Source organism: Hypanus sabinus, chromosome 5 (assembly GCF_030144855.1).
Source record: "Hypanus sabinus isolate sHypSab1 chromosome 5, sHypSab1.hap1, whole genome shotgun sequence".
NCBI classification, from domain to species: domain Eukaryota; kingdom Metazoa; phylum Chordata; class Chondrichthyes; order Myliobatiformes; family Dasyatidae; genus Hypanus; species Hypanus sabinus.
The window spans coordinates 62,643,892-62,661,717 of record NC_082710.1 but is presented as its reverse complement, the minus strand read 5'-3'; the positions used below and the strand labels follow the sequence as shown (position 1 = coordinate 62,661,717).

The 17,826-nt window shown below is 36.9% G+C and overlaps 1 protein-coding gene across 1 annotated transcript in view; it reads left to right on the top strand.

Annotated features, from left to right (window-relative positions):
- The window catches only part of LOC132394188 (thiosulfate sulfurtransferase/rhodanese-like domain-containing protein 2), a 31,773-nt gene extending 14,262 nt beyond the window's left edge, over window positions 1-17,511 (top strand). Inside the window, exons 4-9 of the mRNA XM_059970026.1 lie at window positions 3,276-3,398; window positions 5,285-5,390; window positions 5,727-5,842; window positions 10,098-10,256; window positions 11,195-11,333; window positions 15,535-17,511. Coding sequence (XP_059826009.1) covers window positions 3,276-3,398; window positions 5,285-5,390; window positions 5,727-5,842; window positions 10,098-10,256; window positions 11,195-11,333; window positions 15,535-15,767 — 876 coding nt within the window. The 3' untranslated portion in view covers window positions 15,768-17,511. The remainder of the gene's footprint in view (window positions 1-3,275; window positions 3,399-5,284; window positions 5,391-5,726; window positions 5,843-10,097; window positions 10,257-11,194; window positions 11,334-15,534) is intronic.
- The last annotated feature ends 315 nt before the right edge of the window (window positions 17,512-17,826 follow it).

The window sequence follows — 17,826 nt, the reverse complement described above, 5'->3', positions numbered from 1 at the left end:
CTCTATTGAATATATACGCACCCCAAGGAAGTGATATTTGTTTCTTTCAGAAAATTACTAATATTATGGTAACGAAAACAGAACGTCTCCTGAAATGTAGGGGAGACTTAAATTTACAATTACAACCAAAGTTAGACTCTTCTGATGGAAAAAAACCTATGAAACAAAACTCTTACATAAGAAAGTTAATACACTTTTTGAAGATGTTGGTCTAACTGATATATGCAGGGACCTTTTCCCTAACAGGAGGGATTACACTCATTATTCTGCCCCCCATTCTATATATACAAGAATAGACTATTTCATAACATTTGGAAAAGACAAAGACAAAATAAATGCCTGTGGAATTGGGACAATAGATGTAAGTGACCATGCACCTATATATTTATCTGTTGATCTTGACCTACAACCAAAGAATACTATTTGGAAACTAAATTCAAGTCTGCTCAATGATCCGTATTTTAAGGAACAGATTAAAAAAGAAATTGGTCTTTACTTCGAATTCAATGATAATGGAGAGGTTTCACCTCCCATTCTATGGGATACTCTGAAGGCTGGGTAGCCTTCCACAAGCTTCTCACAATAAGTTGCTGGAATTTTGTTTACAGACAGATTATTTCACTTCTAATTTGCTGTATCACAATTCCAGTGGGTCAGAGGTTTACAAACAAAATCAAAAGAAATCAACCAAGACCTCAGGGAAAAAAATTTTGGACCTCCACAAGTCTGGTTCACCCTTGGGAGCAATTTCCAAACACCTGAAGGTACTACGTTCATCTGTACAAACAATAGTACACAAGTATAAACAGCATGGGTCCATGCAGCCGTCATACTGCTCAGAAAGGAGACGCATTCTGTCTCCTAGAGATGAATGTACTTTGGCACAGAAAGTGCAAGTCAATCCCAGAACAACAGCAAAGGACCTTGTGAAGATGCTGGAGGAAACCGGTAGACAAGTATCTATATCCACAGTAAAACGAGGTCGATATCGACATAACCTGAAAGGCTGCTCAGCAAGGAAGAAGCCACTGCTCCAAAACCACCATAAAAAAGCCAGTCTACAGTTTGCAAGTGCACATGGGGACAAAGATCTTACTTTTTGGAGAAATGTCCTCTGGTCTGATGAAACAAAAGATGTCTGGCCATAATGACCATCATTATGTTTGGAAGGAAAAGGGTGAGGCTTGCAAGCTGAAGAACACCATCCCAACCATGAAGCATGAGGGTGGCAGCATCATGTTGTGGGGGTGTTTTGCTGCAGGAGGGACTGTTACACTTCACAAAATAGATGGCATCATGAGGAAGGAAAATTATGTGGATACATTGAAGCAACATCTCAAGACATCAGCCATGAAGTTAAACCTCGGTCGCAAATGGGTCTTCCAAATGGACAATAACCCCAAGCATACCTTGAAAATTTAAGGACAACAAAGTTTGTTGTCCTTAAATTTTCAAGGTATGCTTGGGGTTATTGTCCATTTGGAAGACCCATTTGCGACCAACAAAGCTCTGACTTCAATCTGAAGATTTGTGGGCACAACTGAAAAAGCGTGTGCGAGCAAGGAGGATGCCTACAAACCTGACTCAGTTACACCAGTTCTGTCTGGAGGAATGAAACAAAATTCCAGCAACTTACTGTGAGAAGCTTGTGGAAGGCTACCCAAAACATATGATCCAAGTTAAACAATTTAAAGGCAATGTTACCAAATACTAACAAGGTGTATGTAAACTTCTAACCCACTGGCAATGTGATGAAAGGAATAAAAGCTGAAACAAATTGTTCTCGCTACTATTATTCTGACATTTCACATTCTTAAAATAAGGTTGTGATCCTAACTGACCTAAGATGGGGAATGTTTTCTAAGATTAAATGTCAGGAATTTTGGAAAAACTTGAGTTTAAATGTATTTGGCTAAGGTGTATGTGAACTTCTGACTTCAAATATAGTAATTTAAGGAATGATTTCAAATTTCACTTTCCAAGATGTAACATTAAAAATAAATTGATTAGGTTGAGCAAAAGATAAGCTGGGAAGGTAAAATACCTTGACTGGACTTGAGACAGAGTGAACATACAGTTAAGAGTTCTAACTAATTCTTACAACCCAGATAAGTGTGAAGTGGTGCATTTTGGTAGGGCAGATATGATGGTGAGACTCTTGGCAGTGTGGAGGATCAGAGGGATCTTGGGATCCGAGTCCATAGGATGCTCAAAGCAGCTGCGCAGGTTGACTCTGGTTAAGAAGGCATATGTGATAAAGGTATTTTCTTTTATAACTCTTCTTGTTATGTTGTGTTATAGAAAGTGAATTGAAAAACGTTCCCTAATTGCTACATATAGTAACAAAAAAATTGTAACTGAGTTTATTTTCAATTTTGTAAATGTTGTGAACCAGAAAAAGCCTTTAAAGGTGTTCTAAATTAGTTGGTTATAAATAATTTATTTAACATGCATGTCTCAGGAGAAGCATGAATTAAGAGTGGTGTCTGTTTGAACAGGTGGTCTTTCAGTTTGTCACTGAAAGGTGGTAATTCTGACAATACTAAAATGTCAGCCTAAAATTTCTGAGAATGACACAGTGTTAAGACTGGCACTGACAATCAAATGATTAATTCTTCTCTCCACTGACGCTATCTTATTAGCTGATACATAAAAACAAAATGGTACAGAAACACATATTTTGTTAACAGATTTCTGGTTGTAATGTGACCCTGTTCCAAGCCTATTTGTTTTTCCAGTTTTGATTTTACATATGTTGAGAGGATCGGAGTTGACGACACTGATGATTTTGTATTTTTGTTAGATATTATAAACAGCCCTTTTTTTCATTTTTTTTCTCCTTTTTTCTTTTTTCGATTTTTTTCCTTATTAGTTATTAGATTGTTAGATTAGTTTTTCTAGCATAATTTTTTTTCTTTTTCTCTTTTCTGTTTTTTTAAATATATATTATGATATACCTAGGTTTGCTTTGTTTATATGTTACTTGTATCGTCCATGATTTGGGAAGACTCATTTATATTGTAACTATTGCTTATGTATCCTTTCACGTTCAGTTGAAATTTGTATGTTTGTAATCCCATTATCTATGTATTAATCTTATTATGTTGAAATTAATAATAATAATAAAAAGATTGAAAAAGAAAGAAAGAAAAGATTTCTGGTAATGGAAGTGCATCAGTAGTTTCGCTATAAATGTGAGCAAAGTTAGGACAAGATTGATCAATAGTTTACACTGAGTATAAAATGAGTTATTCAACTAGCAACTTTTCTTTCAGGTGCGCATCTCTAAAGAAGGAATTAATGGAACAGTTGGTGGATGCAAAATGGCTACTGAGCTGTATATTCAGACTATGCTTTCCCACCCACTCTTTCAGAGTATGTCAATTGAAGACTTTAAGGTAAAAGAGAAACTGGTTTTCTACCATATTAAATAGTAATTAACTGTAAATATAACAAAGAAATTCTATTAGTGGTTAAAATTAGATTTGTAAAAAATCTACTCATTGAACTCAGAAAACATCAGATCAGTCCAAAGCATTGTTTTATAAAGATTCAACGCAACTTCTCTGCTTTAATGCTCTCCACCTTTATAGATGAAGTTCAGAGTTGTGTATGCCAGTTTCTCAGTCTGCCTTGTCACTTGCAGTCAGTTCTGCACCCAGACTCCACCCCTCAATTTCTGCATCATTATCAGAACAGCATTCTTCCTGCCAAAATGCATTGGCATGCATTTCTCCACATTGAACTTCATTTGCAGCATAGTTGCCTGTTTCTCACTTTTTATATCTCACCGCAATTTATCCCTATTTATAGCCCACAGTACTGCCAAGTTTTGTGTCATCTTCAAAGTTAGAAATGGTCTTGCACCCAAATCAAAGTTGTTAGATCAGATAAGCCATAGCTCTTAACGCTGATCCATAGGAGCAGAAATGGACATTTGACCCATCAAATCTGCTCCACCATCTGATCATTGCTGATTTATTTTCCATCTCAAGCACATTCTCCTGCTTCTCCCCATAACCTTTTATGCCCTAACTAATCAAAAACGTATCAATCTCTGCTTTAAAAATACCCAATGACTTGGCCTCCACATCTATCTGTAACAAATAATTCCACAGAATCACCAACCTCCGGCTAAAGGAATTCGTCCTCATCTGCATTCTGAAGGACGTCCTTGTATTCTCATTCTGTGCCCTCTGGTCCTAGGCCCACTCCACATCCACTCTATTTATGCCTTTCAATATTCAATATTTTCCCTCATTCTTCTAAACTGCAGCGAATTCAGACCCAGAGCCATCAAGTGTTCCTCATATGTTAACCCTTTCATTCCTGGGATGATTCTTGTAAACCTCTGGACCCTCTCCAATGCCATCGTATTCTTCCTTGGATGAGGGACCCAAAACTGCTCACAGTACTCCAAATGTGGTCTAACCAATGGCTTAAAGCTGCAACATTACTTTCTTGTTTTTATATTCTAGTGCATGAAATGAATGCCATGAATGAAATGTGCATTCCTTACTACCAACTTAACCTATAGGGAATTCTGCTGTTGGATTCCCAAGTCCTTTTCACGGATCTCTGAATTTGCTCCACATTTAGAAAATAGTGTACACTTTTATTCCTTCTACCCAAGTGCATGACCATACACTTCCCTACACTGTATGCCATTCTCCTTATCTGTCCAAATCCTTCTGCTTCCTCAGTACTACCTGTCTTTTCACCTGTCTTCTGCAAACTTTGCCACAAAGCCTTCAATTCTGTCATCCAGATCATTAACATATAACATGAAAAGTAGGGGACCCAACACAGAACTCTTCAGAATACCACTAGCTTCCAGTAGCCAATTTGAAAGGCCCCCTTTTTTCCCCACTCTTTGCCTTCTGCCAGTCAGCTAATCTTCTATTTGTTAATTTTCCTTGTAGGAAAAGTTATTTTTCTTATATTTAGTGTATTTTCTTTTGAAAGTATTAATGAATTTACTTTCTCATCAGTATTGAACTTGCCCTGACATGAATTGGGACCACTGCACCTAAAAGCCACTGCCCCTTTAGTTACATGATCTTTAGTTTTCCTGACTTATACAGTATACTTAATATCATTTACATTACAGTACATGATTTAGATAACTTCTTTGAAATGTTCTTCATATTTCCATTTTGTTCTGTGGTATTTTAATTAATTCTAGTCAATTTAAAGTGCTACATGCATGCAGCACATTGGTATATAAAACTATTCACACTTGTGAACTACAAAATAATTCTTATGATAAATATTTCTGGCTAAGCGGAGTGCTGGAGGTGCTCACTGTTTTCAAGACCTGCGAGTTGGAGTTTATAAAGAAGTTGTTCCCATGGGAGTGGATCCCGAAAAGATATCTTACAAGGATGCAGGTAAGCAAAGGAGTATGTGGGGCCGGGTACTACTACCTTGGAGTAACTAAAAGTCTATTCATAAATGGCCTGACTGTTTATTGACAAGTTGTGAACTAATTAATATCAATATCAATAATTAATATCAATAATTTATAAGGATAACTTGAATTACATTTTTTGTGTTTCAACAGGATCCTGAATAAACATAGGTTTAATTTAGCAGAGGATTAGATTTTCCTGGCATAATTACCAACACTATATAATTGAAAGCACATTTGCTTGAATGATGTAGTGGCAACATAACTGTGTGTGCATCTACAATTTAATTTGTTTTATTCTATATATATATTCTAGGAATTCATTTAACTCCGGAAGAATTTCACAGAAAAGTGGAAGCGTTGTCCAACAATGCCCAAGTTCGAAAGGACACCATTTTGCTAGATTGTAGAAACTTCTATGAGAGTAAAATAGTGAGTTTTTATTCAGACATTTTTGTTTTTCCAATTAGCTAATAAATTAGAAACTATATGAACAGATGCTTTTAAATATTTAATAATTGATAAACCATGATGCCACAAATAGTGAAAAATTTCTATGAAATTTTGATGCTGATATTCTATATAAACTTTTTACTAATAAATAACTGAGGAGCAGTTGATTTGTTCTCAGCATGGCAAGAGCACGTGGAGGTCTTGTACATGTCTACTCTGCATTTCTTTACATGACTTAAAAATGATTGAGAAATGGCAACAATTGTTTTGAACCCCATTCGGAAAATTGTTAGTGAACTGAAAAATGAAATGTTTATTAAACTTTAATGTTAGTTACTTTGGTGCAATTGCTATGTAACTGTGCTAAACTTACTAAAGGGCCTAAATTTGTGCTCTATTCTTTTGTTAATCGCAAACATGATGTTGTGAATATTGTAGTTGGATTTGATGAAGGTGGTCTGAAGTATATATTGTGATCCCCTACCTGAACATATGGGGAGAAGAAAATGAAAACCTACATTGTCTGTAAAGGTACCACAATGAATAGCCAAAGATAAATTGGTCTCCAGAGCTGCACATGCAAACTTCACAAAATCAGCACCCAAGGTCAGGTCTTTGCTGTTGTGTGGCAGCAACTGTACTAACTGTGCTACTATGAAAATCCTATTGTTAGAATACCATTTTCACCTGAAGCAAGAGGAATAAATCAATTAGCAGTTGTGTTTAAAGTTTAAGCAATAGCTTTCTCCTGTACTCTTCATCTGATAATATTTTGCAATCTAACATTCCAAGTAAAGCTTGTCATGTCATTACAAAAGCAACAAGAATCTGAAGTATATTAGCCACAGAGATTTGGGGATTGAGACTAAAATAAGAATGACTAGGAAAAGAGGGTGAATTAAAAAGTCAGATCAGGTACAGGAACAGAGAGAAGGTTTGGATTTGAAAGGAAAAGTAGCAACAAATTTAGAACCTTTGAAATGTGGAGTTTATTGCAAGCAATTGGCCGTTGCATAAATATTAATCAAATCATAACAAAGGAGATCTACGGTATCATATTCATCATTATGTGCTGTGGGCGATCATGGTCTGTCCATGACAATGAATGTTCTTGGCAAATTTTCTTAAGAAGTGATTTGTTTTTGCCTTCGTCCAGACCATAAACAATGCTCTTCAGAGATTGTCTGCCAGGTGTCAATGGTTTCATAACCACAACTTGTGATATGCACCAGCTGCTCATACAACCATCCACCACCAGCTTCCATGGCTTCATGTGACCCTGATCCAGGGTAGGGGGGAGATGCTAAACAGGGAAGCAGATGCTACATCTTATCCAAGTGTGTCCTGCAGGCTAGTGGAGGGAAGGAGCATTTTACATTTTTGGTAGAGATATATCCCACCACCCAAATATACAGTATATACTTTTACTTTACAACCCTACCCCTACTGTGACATATTTAAATAATTAAGGAGAAAATCTTGTCATAGAAATATTAGGCAGAATATTAGTGAGATGTAGCCTGTGGAAATATATAACAGAACAGGATAAATCATTCAACAAGTTCATATTTATATTATTTCAAATTTAGTTGATAACAGGCTATTTGGCTTATCAAGTCTTTGCTGACTTTCAGAGCATCCTATTTCGCAACCTTTTTCCCCCGTAATTTATCCTGTCTCAAATAACCAATCACATACACAAACTTCCACATACAGGAGATTTAAAGATCATTGGTTATTTTTCATTGTTCTACATTATGCTAATAAATTTGCATGTTAATAACATTAACATTCTGACACTTTTCAAGTGAGAAGTGCAACATCTCATGGAGATGGTATTGCTGCAGGTGCTTTGGTGGGATCCAGTTGCAGTGGTGGGAAATCAGTTCCATCAGAGGGTATATTTCAGATTAATGATCCTTCATCAAAATTAGAACTGTGAGAAAATGAGCATCTTTAAGTTGTTGCCTGAGTCAGAAAAGATCATGAGAACAAAAGTTACGTATGGTATGATGGAAACCAAGATACTGTGGGTGATGTTAAAGGTGTTGGTGCTATCTCTTGGCACTGTGAGATACAGAAATCTGCTGGAAATCTGAAACAAAAGTCTGTTCTGAAAGCCAATAATAAAGGACAACAAAGTGGGAGGAGGACGAAGAATTAAAGTGATAGGGTAGCATAAGGTATTTTCTCCAATTTAGCATATTTTGTTTGGTATTATGTGGTGTCCTCTACATTCAAGAAACCAAATGCGAACTGTATTGCAGAACAGTACCTACTCTTGTTCCAATAAAATACAAAGCAATTTTGTGAACATCTAACAATTAGGTAGATTACAATCATTGGATTGAAAAATGAATTGATTAATTTTATGTACCAGCCTTTCCTCTGTGTTCATTTCTGATTTAAAGTTATTCACCTGTAATATTAACTCAGCTTTTCCTCTCTCCCTGAATGCTATCTGATCTGCTGATCATTTTCAGTATTTTATTTCAGCTTTCTTCCAGATGATGTGTTCTGCAATTTACAGTCCAGTGTTGTTCTTTTACATATATTACATGTATTTTACATTTACATTTTATCTAGAAAGATCAGCTATAATTAACAACCATCATGGCCCTCTTGAATGGCACCAACAGATGTGCTGCAATCTTGGTGTCCACCCTATCACACCATTTATTCTCCCAATCATTCCCTTTACTGCAACTTAAAATGGGCGTTTCTTCTTTTACTCTTCTGAAGAAAGGTTACCAATTTGAAATGTTAACTTTGTTTCTGTCTCTATAGTTGCTACTGATTTCTTCAGCATTTTAACTACTTTCTGCTTTTAGCTCAAGATTTCCAGATTTTTTTAAACTTGGAGATAATTTATTTTGCATTAAAGTGTTGGAACATCCTATCTTAACTAAAATTTAAAAAAAAAGATTTCTGTCACATTTCTCTCACAGGTAGCATAGAGACTTTCACTAACTTCATATTCTCAGGATATCATTGTTCCACAACTATTAAAACCAAAAGCAAACTTTAAACTGGACAGGCTTTCAGATTTATAGGGATTCATCCTTACAGATTTGGATTCATTTATTTATCCCAGACACATTGAAATATACAGTGAAATGGGGTGTTTGAGTTAACAACCAACACAGCCTAAAGAAGTGCATACAGAAATCACGACTCAAAAATGTGAGGGTGGGGGGTGGGTGCTTGCATTCTTAACACGTGCACACATTGCACATCTTTGTGTTGTGAAACATCACAGTGCCAACTTTTTTTTGGAATGCAAACCCATCTTCCCCCATAATGCAGGGGTTTCCAGTATGAAGATGGCAAAGGAATGCGGTTGAGAAGGAAAATAAATCAGCAATGGTCAGATTACAGAGCAGGCTAATTCTGGCCCTGTTTCTCAGGGTCATGCAGTGCCCATGTCTACACCTTTGGTTTGGGGAAAGTGGGAAGACCTGAAAGAAGAGTTAATGAGAGTGAGAACAAGCTCCACCAGATGGAGGAGCGTGGTGGCCGAGGGGAACTGGTCAGATTGTCGTCCAGAAAGAAGTGGAGAACTTTAAGGCCTTCCTGATGGTGGATGGAAGTGCATAGGGACTGGATGTTCATAATGAAAGTAAGTCAATCAGTTACAGGGAGCTGAAAGTGATTGAAGTATAGAGTACAGATGGAGAAGGTGCTGAACCAAGGGGGACAAAATGGAGTTGAGTATGCAGACACAGGTTCAGTAGGGCAGGAATAGGCAGTGACAGTGGGCCTACCAGGGCATTAGGTTTGTGGATCTTGGGAGGTAGAAATGAGCAGTGCAGGTTACAGAAACTATGAGTTTGGTGGCAGTTGATGTGAGATCTCCAAAGTCAAAGAGATTGGTGACAATAGCCTGGTGGTCCCTAGTGGGGTCCTGTTCAATAGATAAGAAAAAGCTGCCATCTGGCCTCAGCAAGATAAAGGTCAGTGCACCAAACTACAACAGTGCCCCTCTTGTCTGCAGCTTTGATGGTGAGGTTAGAATTGGTGCGGAGAGCAGTGCCTTCAGAGATTATTCAGAAATGATCAAGCTAAACATTGTGCTTTGAATATGCAGTACCTTCAGCTTGTTGATTGATTTGCCAAATATAATTTATGAATGCTCAAACCAATTCTCATACCAATCTTTTAATATTAAATATACTGCTTTGTAATTCTTGTACTCTTTTTAAGAGTCATTTGCTGAATTATAGTTTGTGTTTAGGGAAGTTTTCAACACTGTCTTGCTCCCAATATCCGGAAATTCAGCTACTTTCCAGATTACATTGATACGAATTTGGATTGCTTTAAAGGCAAACAGGTCCTTATGTATTGCACAGGAGGAATCCGCTGTGAACGAGGCTCAGCCTATCTGAGGTCAAAGGTGAGAAGCTTAGTGGAACATGAAACCTATCTGAATAATTTCATTGCATACTGTCAAAATTCAAAAATATCCTATCAATATGAAATTCAGTTATTGATATATGGGGGAATTTCACAAATAATCTGTTAAGAGTTAGTGTAAATCTGTAAGAATTTAAAGTTGCTCCCTTGGCATTCAGGAGCATGCAATTTTTATAGAGTTTTAAATTTTCAGTATTCCCTCATGGATAATTTTATATGAAATGCCTCATTAAAACTGTTAATCCAATGCATACAAAGTTGTGATTTATTGGTAAAAGTAACTAAAGCTGTGAAAGTAATTTCCATGTATTTGTCCATTTGGCCCATCCATGGATAATGGTGTTACTATTTAAATATTATTGACTTGTATGTAACAACCAGAGCCAAAAACAAATTTCTAAACACTGTCTAAATTATGCCCTGTAGGTTTTGCGCTGCCGTGTTCCAACCTCTGAAAATGAAACAGTTTTGATTCTCTTTGTACTTGGATTTCTTTTCCTTTGAATTATCCAATTTCTGACTACTATAGTCCTGTTGGTATGAAAGGGCTATTTTTCATGTTGCTGCCTCATTGGTGAGCAAATCCTATAAAGTATTCAAGAATATCTTGACATCTTCTGCTCACACTGTTTTCAGATTATTAGAAGCATTGATTTCAACACAGTATTCAGCATTCTTAAATACTCCTTGGGAAATGTTGCACTCAGAGAAGCACTCACATTGCCCTTGACCTAGTCTCTTTTGGCATATCCTCTATTTTGTGATGAAGGAGCTTACATGCTAACTGCATTTACCAAAACGACTCACAAAGACAAAACTCCAAATACTCCTGCTTTGGAGAGCACATCCCTTACTAATATGTAACATTGGGTATGTCCTTGGTTTATTTGTTGAACACTGTATCATGTTTGCTTTCAGGATGTATGTAAGGAAGTTTACCAACTGAAAGGTGGAATTCATAAATATCTTGAACAATTCCCAAGAGGTTTTTACAGGGGAAAACTGTTTGTGTTTGACAATCGCTATGCTATCTCTGTAAATGATGACATCATTTCAGGCAAGTATCTCTGCAGCAACTAATGGTGAATGGACTGTTTTACCTCGTTTTTATGGCAGTTTAGAACAAAGAACCACAATTGTAAAATAAGGAATATTATTCTGAACTTGCCTTCACTACACACAAGATAGTGAAGCTCCAGAACTTTTTCCCCAAGTGTCTAAAATCTTAGATGAATTGAGACTTGAAAGTGATCCAGATTTCTTGGGTATAATATCCATAGAGATGTGAAATGGTGGAATGTCTTTCATTTTGAGTCATACAGAATGGAAATGCAAATCACAGTTCCCATCTAAACTAGTACTATTTACCTGGGTTTGGCCCATATCTCTTTAAATCTTTTTATCCATGTACTTGTCCAATTGCCTTTTAAATGTTGTTAATGCCTCTGACAGCTCATTCCATATACTTAACACCACCTAGTTGGAAAAAGTTGCCTCTCCCCCCCCCCCCCCCCATTCCCGGGTTCCTATTAAAGTCTCTTTCTTCTCATCCTAAATCTATGTCTGTTCTTTATTCCCTGACCCTGTGAAAGAAATTAAGTAAATACACAATCTGTGCATCTTAGGACTTTGTACACCTGTGTAGTGTCACCCTTCAATCTCCTTTGCTCTAGTGAATAAAATCCTATCATTGCTCACTTTTCTCCTTAACTCAAACTATTATGTTCTGTCAACAACCTTGTAAATCTTCTTTGTATTCTTTCTAGCTTAATGGTATCTTTCTTATAGCAGGTGACCAAACTGAAAACAATATTCCAAATGCGACCTCAACAACCTCTGATGCAACTATAACATCCCAACTTCTATACTCAGTGCCCTGGCTGATGGATACCAACATGCCAAAAGCTGTCTTTGCCATCCTGTCCACCTGTAACACCACTCTCAGGGAGCCATGTACTTATACTCTCCAGTCCCTCTGTTCTACAACACTCCTCAGGACCCTGCCATTGACTACATGAGTGTCCTGCCCTAATTTGTCCTCCCAAAAATACAACATACCCACTTTTTTGTTTATTGAGATACAGTGTGGAATAGGCCCTTCAAACCGCACTGCCCAGCAACCCTCAACTTAACCCTAGCCTAATCATGGGTCAATTTACAAGATCCAATTAACCTACCAAAATCCCTCTCAAGCCAGGTTTTGAGGGAGAGGATTAAATTGGAGCAGGGCAAATTATGAGAGTATTAAAAGATAGAAAAAAAGATATTTTAAGATTAGCTTTGTCACATGTACATCAAAACATACCATTAATAGTCTTACTAACTGTTGAGTTTCTCAAATAGGTGACAAAGATTATTTGTGAATGTTAGCTGTGATGTTGTCTGTAAATCCTAGTAAAGCATTTGAAAAGTTCCCTCTTGGGACTTTAATCTAGAAGATTAAGATACATGAATCCATGGTAAATTAGCTGTTTGGATTCGGAGTTGGCTAGTCCATGGAAGAAAAAGGGTAGTAGTTGGTGGGATCTATTCTAGCTGGAGGTCCATAACTAAGTATTATTTCACAGGGATCTATACTGGGACCTTTGTTGTTTGCAATATGTATGAATGATTTAGATGAAAATGTGGGTGTGGGTTAGTAAATTTGCAGGCAATAGAAAGTTTGATGGCATTGTGGATAGTGTAGAAGATTTCCAAAGGATTCAGTTGGATACAATCAGTTGCAAATATGGGTGGAGATTGGAAATGTTGATGTATTGAGGGATCTTGGGGTCCAAGTTCATTTATCTCTGAAAGTGGTTGCATTGGTTGATAAGGATGCTAAAGAAGGTATCATTCAAGGCATTGAGTTCAAGAGTGAGGAAGCTATGTTACAGCTTTATCTGGAGTATTGCATTCAATTCTGGTTGCCCTGTTATAGGAAAGAAATGGAGATTTGGTGTGGGTGCTGAAAAGATTTACCTGGATGCTGCCTGATTAAGTGTGCCTGTGCTACAAGGAGAGGTGGACAAACTTGAGTAGTTTTCTCTGAGAGATGGAGGCTAAGGGAAAATCCGATAGAAGTTTTGAAGATTATGAGAGGCTTAGATAGTTTAGAAATTCATTATTTTTCCCTCAGAGTCAAAATGTCTAATACTAGAAAGGATGCATTTAAGGTAAGAGGGATAAATTCAAAGGAGATGTGCAGGGCATATTTTTACACAAAGTGGTGGATGCCTGGAGTGCACTGCCATGGGTGGTAGTGAAGACATAATTTTTATAAATTTGGAGGCAGAATTGTGTAAGATATGCATGTAGATATGCAGAGAATGGAGGGATATGTGCATTGTGTAGGCAGAAGGGATTAGTTTAGTTCAGCATTTAATTACTGGTTGGATGAGTTCAGCAAAATATCATGGATCAAAGGATCAGTGCCTGTGCTGTACTGTACTAACTTTTGTTTTAAAAGTTTTCTTCTTGGCAGATGTCACTGCCCGCAAACAACCTACTCCAGTCAGGTTTTTCAAATTCCTGTCTAACATTGCCAAAATTTAGTACTTCAGTTTGTGGGCTGATGCCTCATTCACGTATCCTGCCCTATTTTTTAAGAGTAGGTCAAAATTTGCTCTGTCTCCAGTAGGGCAAACTTTGTTCTGTGTCTAGTAGGGCCTTCTATATATTGCCTAAGGAAATTTTCCAGAACTCACTTAACAAATTCCATGCCATCTAAGTCCATAGCACTATGGCAGTCCCAGTCCACATTAGGAAAGTTAAAATCCTCACTGCCACATTGAATCTGAATGTTGCTTTGCGTATGAAATCTCCTTCCTATCTAAGAAAATAAATTGAAAGATTCTGGTGTTTATTAGTGTTAACGTTTATGCTCTGGCATAAAATGTGCATGTGTTTTTGTACTTCATATAATATTTTGCAGAGCTATGGAACAATATTTTCTCTTCATTGGGCTGGTTATCAGCATAGAAAATACTCTTCAATTTAGTAATTTAACTCAAAACAGAATAAAAACTTGCCTACTGAGCATGCTCATTTTCCAACTTCACATTGGTCTTGTAGTTTGTCTGGACACTAACCCTGAGACTAGTTGTGGTCTAAATTTTGTTTTCTCTTGCAGTGGAAAATAAGTTATTTGTACAAAGTGAAAGGATCTTAATTATTTTTATTGTGTATTGTAAAATAGAATATTTGCAATCCAAGCAATCTGTTACAATCTTATAAGCTGGTTTAAGTGGCCAAATTTGTTTACCCTCAGCCTACAGTTAAATGCCATTTCCAGGTTTAATGTTCAGATTAAAAGATTTTTATTGGCATTCAATAATTAGCTCCTATGATGCATTTTAGAAGTATGGTGCCTAACATGCACAAAACTTCCAGTACTGATGTGAATGTTCCAGTCCAACAAAAGGAATCATTTGCAACTAGACGGACCTCCAGAATTCATTTCACTAGAAATTACCTAAGATATAATCTACTCAAATCAAAAGAAAGGCAGTTTGGTTTCAGCAGCAAAAAATGAAATCTTGTATTTCTGTACGCCAGGCAATTCAAACATTACAGCCAAAGTCATTGCTTTGTAATGTTAAAATGATAACTGATTTGTGAACAGTCAGGCTTCACAAGAGTAATCAAAAGGATTAGCTAGACTGCAATGTATTTGTTTTTTTTTTGGAAGAGGTGTAATATTGGCTCGGATGTGCCTGTCCTACAGGCCCACATTTCCCACTCCTCTTCTCACAAATTACAATGGTTATGGTACCACAGAAGATCATTTCACCCATTGTGACCTTACTGGTCTTGCGCAAAAGCAATCCAGCTAATTTCAGTCCTTGCCAGCTCCATTTTGAACACTGCAGTTGTATTTGCCTTCATAACCACACCTGGCACTGCATTCTAGATTGTAAAAACTGGCTATGTTAATGTTACTTTGGCTGCTTTGTAAGTCTTTATATTCTCTTGTTCTTGATCTCTGCCAACATACACACAATGCGTACATACACACAACATTCCGTGTAGCCTCACTTAAATGAAAAGAAATGCTTTCATCCTCTGGACTTACATAGCCTTCTTCAGCATTACTTTCTGAGTTATTCAATCTGAATCACAACATTTAATAATAAAGATATGCAGATGATACACAAATGCTTGTGCCACAGACTTCATCACATTGGTTACTTGTATTGAGTATGTTGTCACTGTGTTTTATATCATTCTACCTTTGTGCCCTAATGCTAATGAAACTAATCTGGTGTTTCTCCTTCCAGAATGCAGATATTGTGGTGCTCCTTGGGATGAATACAAACTCTGCAGTACTGCTTCTTGCTGTCAGCTTGTTTTGTCCTGTCTTCACTGTAGAGATAAAGGTCTCATGGCCTGTTGTGCTGTGTGCCAAGAAAAAGGAAAAACATCATCTGACACTCAATCACGACTTCTAAGGAAAGAGCAATGTGAATGTACTGAGAAACGGGTACGAATCCCTGTTGTGATTCCACATTAGATCATCAGATAATTCGTTGAAGCTATCTAACATCTCAAACCAGACAGAGAATAAATCAGATCAAATAAAGGACAAATTTCTATAGAAACCTACACAAGTTCAGCATGTCCCAAAATTCTTGACAGTTAATTAAGTTCTTTTGACATTTAATTGTCTATGTCCTATTATTGGAAACACTGCAACCAGTTTGTACAGAAAGTTCCCACATTTAATAACGAGATAAATGGTTTGATCATATTTTAAAAATCTGTTCCATTACACAGAATAGGTTGATTTTATATTAATACTTTAAAAGAGCTTATTAAAACTTGTAGGTTTTCATCAATATGCTACTATAAATTTCATTTGAGAATGGTCATGTTTTAAATCAATTGAATTAAAATGCATTCAGTCAAAAACATTTTTGGTTTTCATACCCATTTTATTTTGAATCGTGTATCCTAAATTGAGATATTGATTGTGCCCACATTAGCTATACAAAAGCCTGTGTATAGATCACCTTATTCCACATGCCATTTCCCATGGAAAAGATCCGTCTGGCAGGAATTGAGTCTTTCATAAGTTATGATTCACATGAGCTCACTTCAGATCAATCTTGAGTGATAGTTGCTAAGACTTCAGTCCAAATCCACAGTTAACATCAGGACCACAACTGTATTACAAATTACTACATAATCTGTCTTACTCCTAATGTCTAAGATGAAGACCTTTTCAATTTATGGTGGTGTTCTGATGTTTAAGAGAAAAAGTGAGCTAGAAATGCTGTGCAATCTGCAATAAATCACTACATTTTAAAGAAAAGTTGAACAATTCAAGTTAGACGATTTCCAATTTTTGAGGAAAAATAGGAATTCAAATTGTGGTTCAACTCATTTTCCATTCATACTAGATAATCAGAATGTTATTCTTTAATATTCTCTAGGATGTTATTCTGGTTCTGTGGTTTTTAAGAAGCTACATATGTGTTCTTGGAACTGAAAGATGAGTTTTTTTGTGACTTAATGTATTTCTGATCCAAATATTCCATTTCACAGTAGTAAAGGGAAAATACATGTGGAGTGAAATTGTTTTTTATAGGAAACTTTAGAGTCTCCTTGAAACAATTTCAAATATGTGTATACTTCATTCACAGCCTCCACATGCACAAGCAGGTACAGTTCTTTGCAGGAATTAATACTTTATGGAACAACAACCATGTGAGATGTCTCAGTTTAGTTGGCTTGTACTAGTCCAAGAATTCTGAAAAGTAGTAAGTTTTCAACAAAAAAGAAATCCAGAAGAGGTTACAATTTCAAAGACATCTTAATAGGGTCTATCTCTGCCCGTTGAAGCTACTATCAAGGAAATTAAATTTTGTTTGAAAACCTGTTTTCTCCTCATCCTGGTCCTCCCAGCCCAGGAATCAATCTGTTGAACCTTTAGTGTATTCAATCTATTGTTAGTACAAATGACTTGTTCCAGTATATTGGTACAGGTCTAGTCTCCTTACCCCTGGAAGGATATACCTGCAATAGAGGAAGTAAAGCCAGATGTAACATATAGAGAGGCTTTGATGAAAAAGAAGCAGAATAAAGGGTGTAAAGGTAGTAAGGTGGAAGGGCTAAAGTGTGTGTACTTCAGTGCAAGAAGCATCAGGGACAAAGGTGATGCACTGAGAGCTTCAATACATACATGGAATTATGATGTAGTGGCCATTACGGAGACTTGGCTGGCACCAGGGCAGGAATGGATTCTCAATATTCCTGGATTTCAGTGCTTTAAAAGGGATGGGGGGGAGGGGAGGAGGGGTGGCATTACTGGTCAGGGATACTATTACAGCTGCAGAAAGGGTGTATAATGTACCAGGATCCTCTTTTGAGTCAGTGTGGGTGGAAGTCAGGAACAGGAAGGGAGCAGTTACTCTACTGGTGGTATTCTATAGGCCCCCAGTAGCAGCAGAGATGCCGAGGAGCAGATTGGGAGGCATTTGGAAAGGTGTAAAAATAACAGGGTTGTTATCATGGGTGACTTTAACTTCCCTAACATTGATTGACCACTTGTTTAGTTCCAAGGGTTTAGA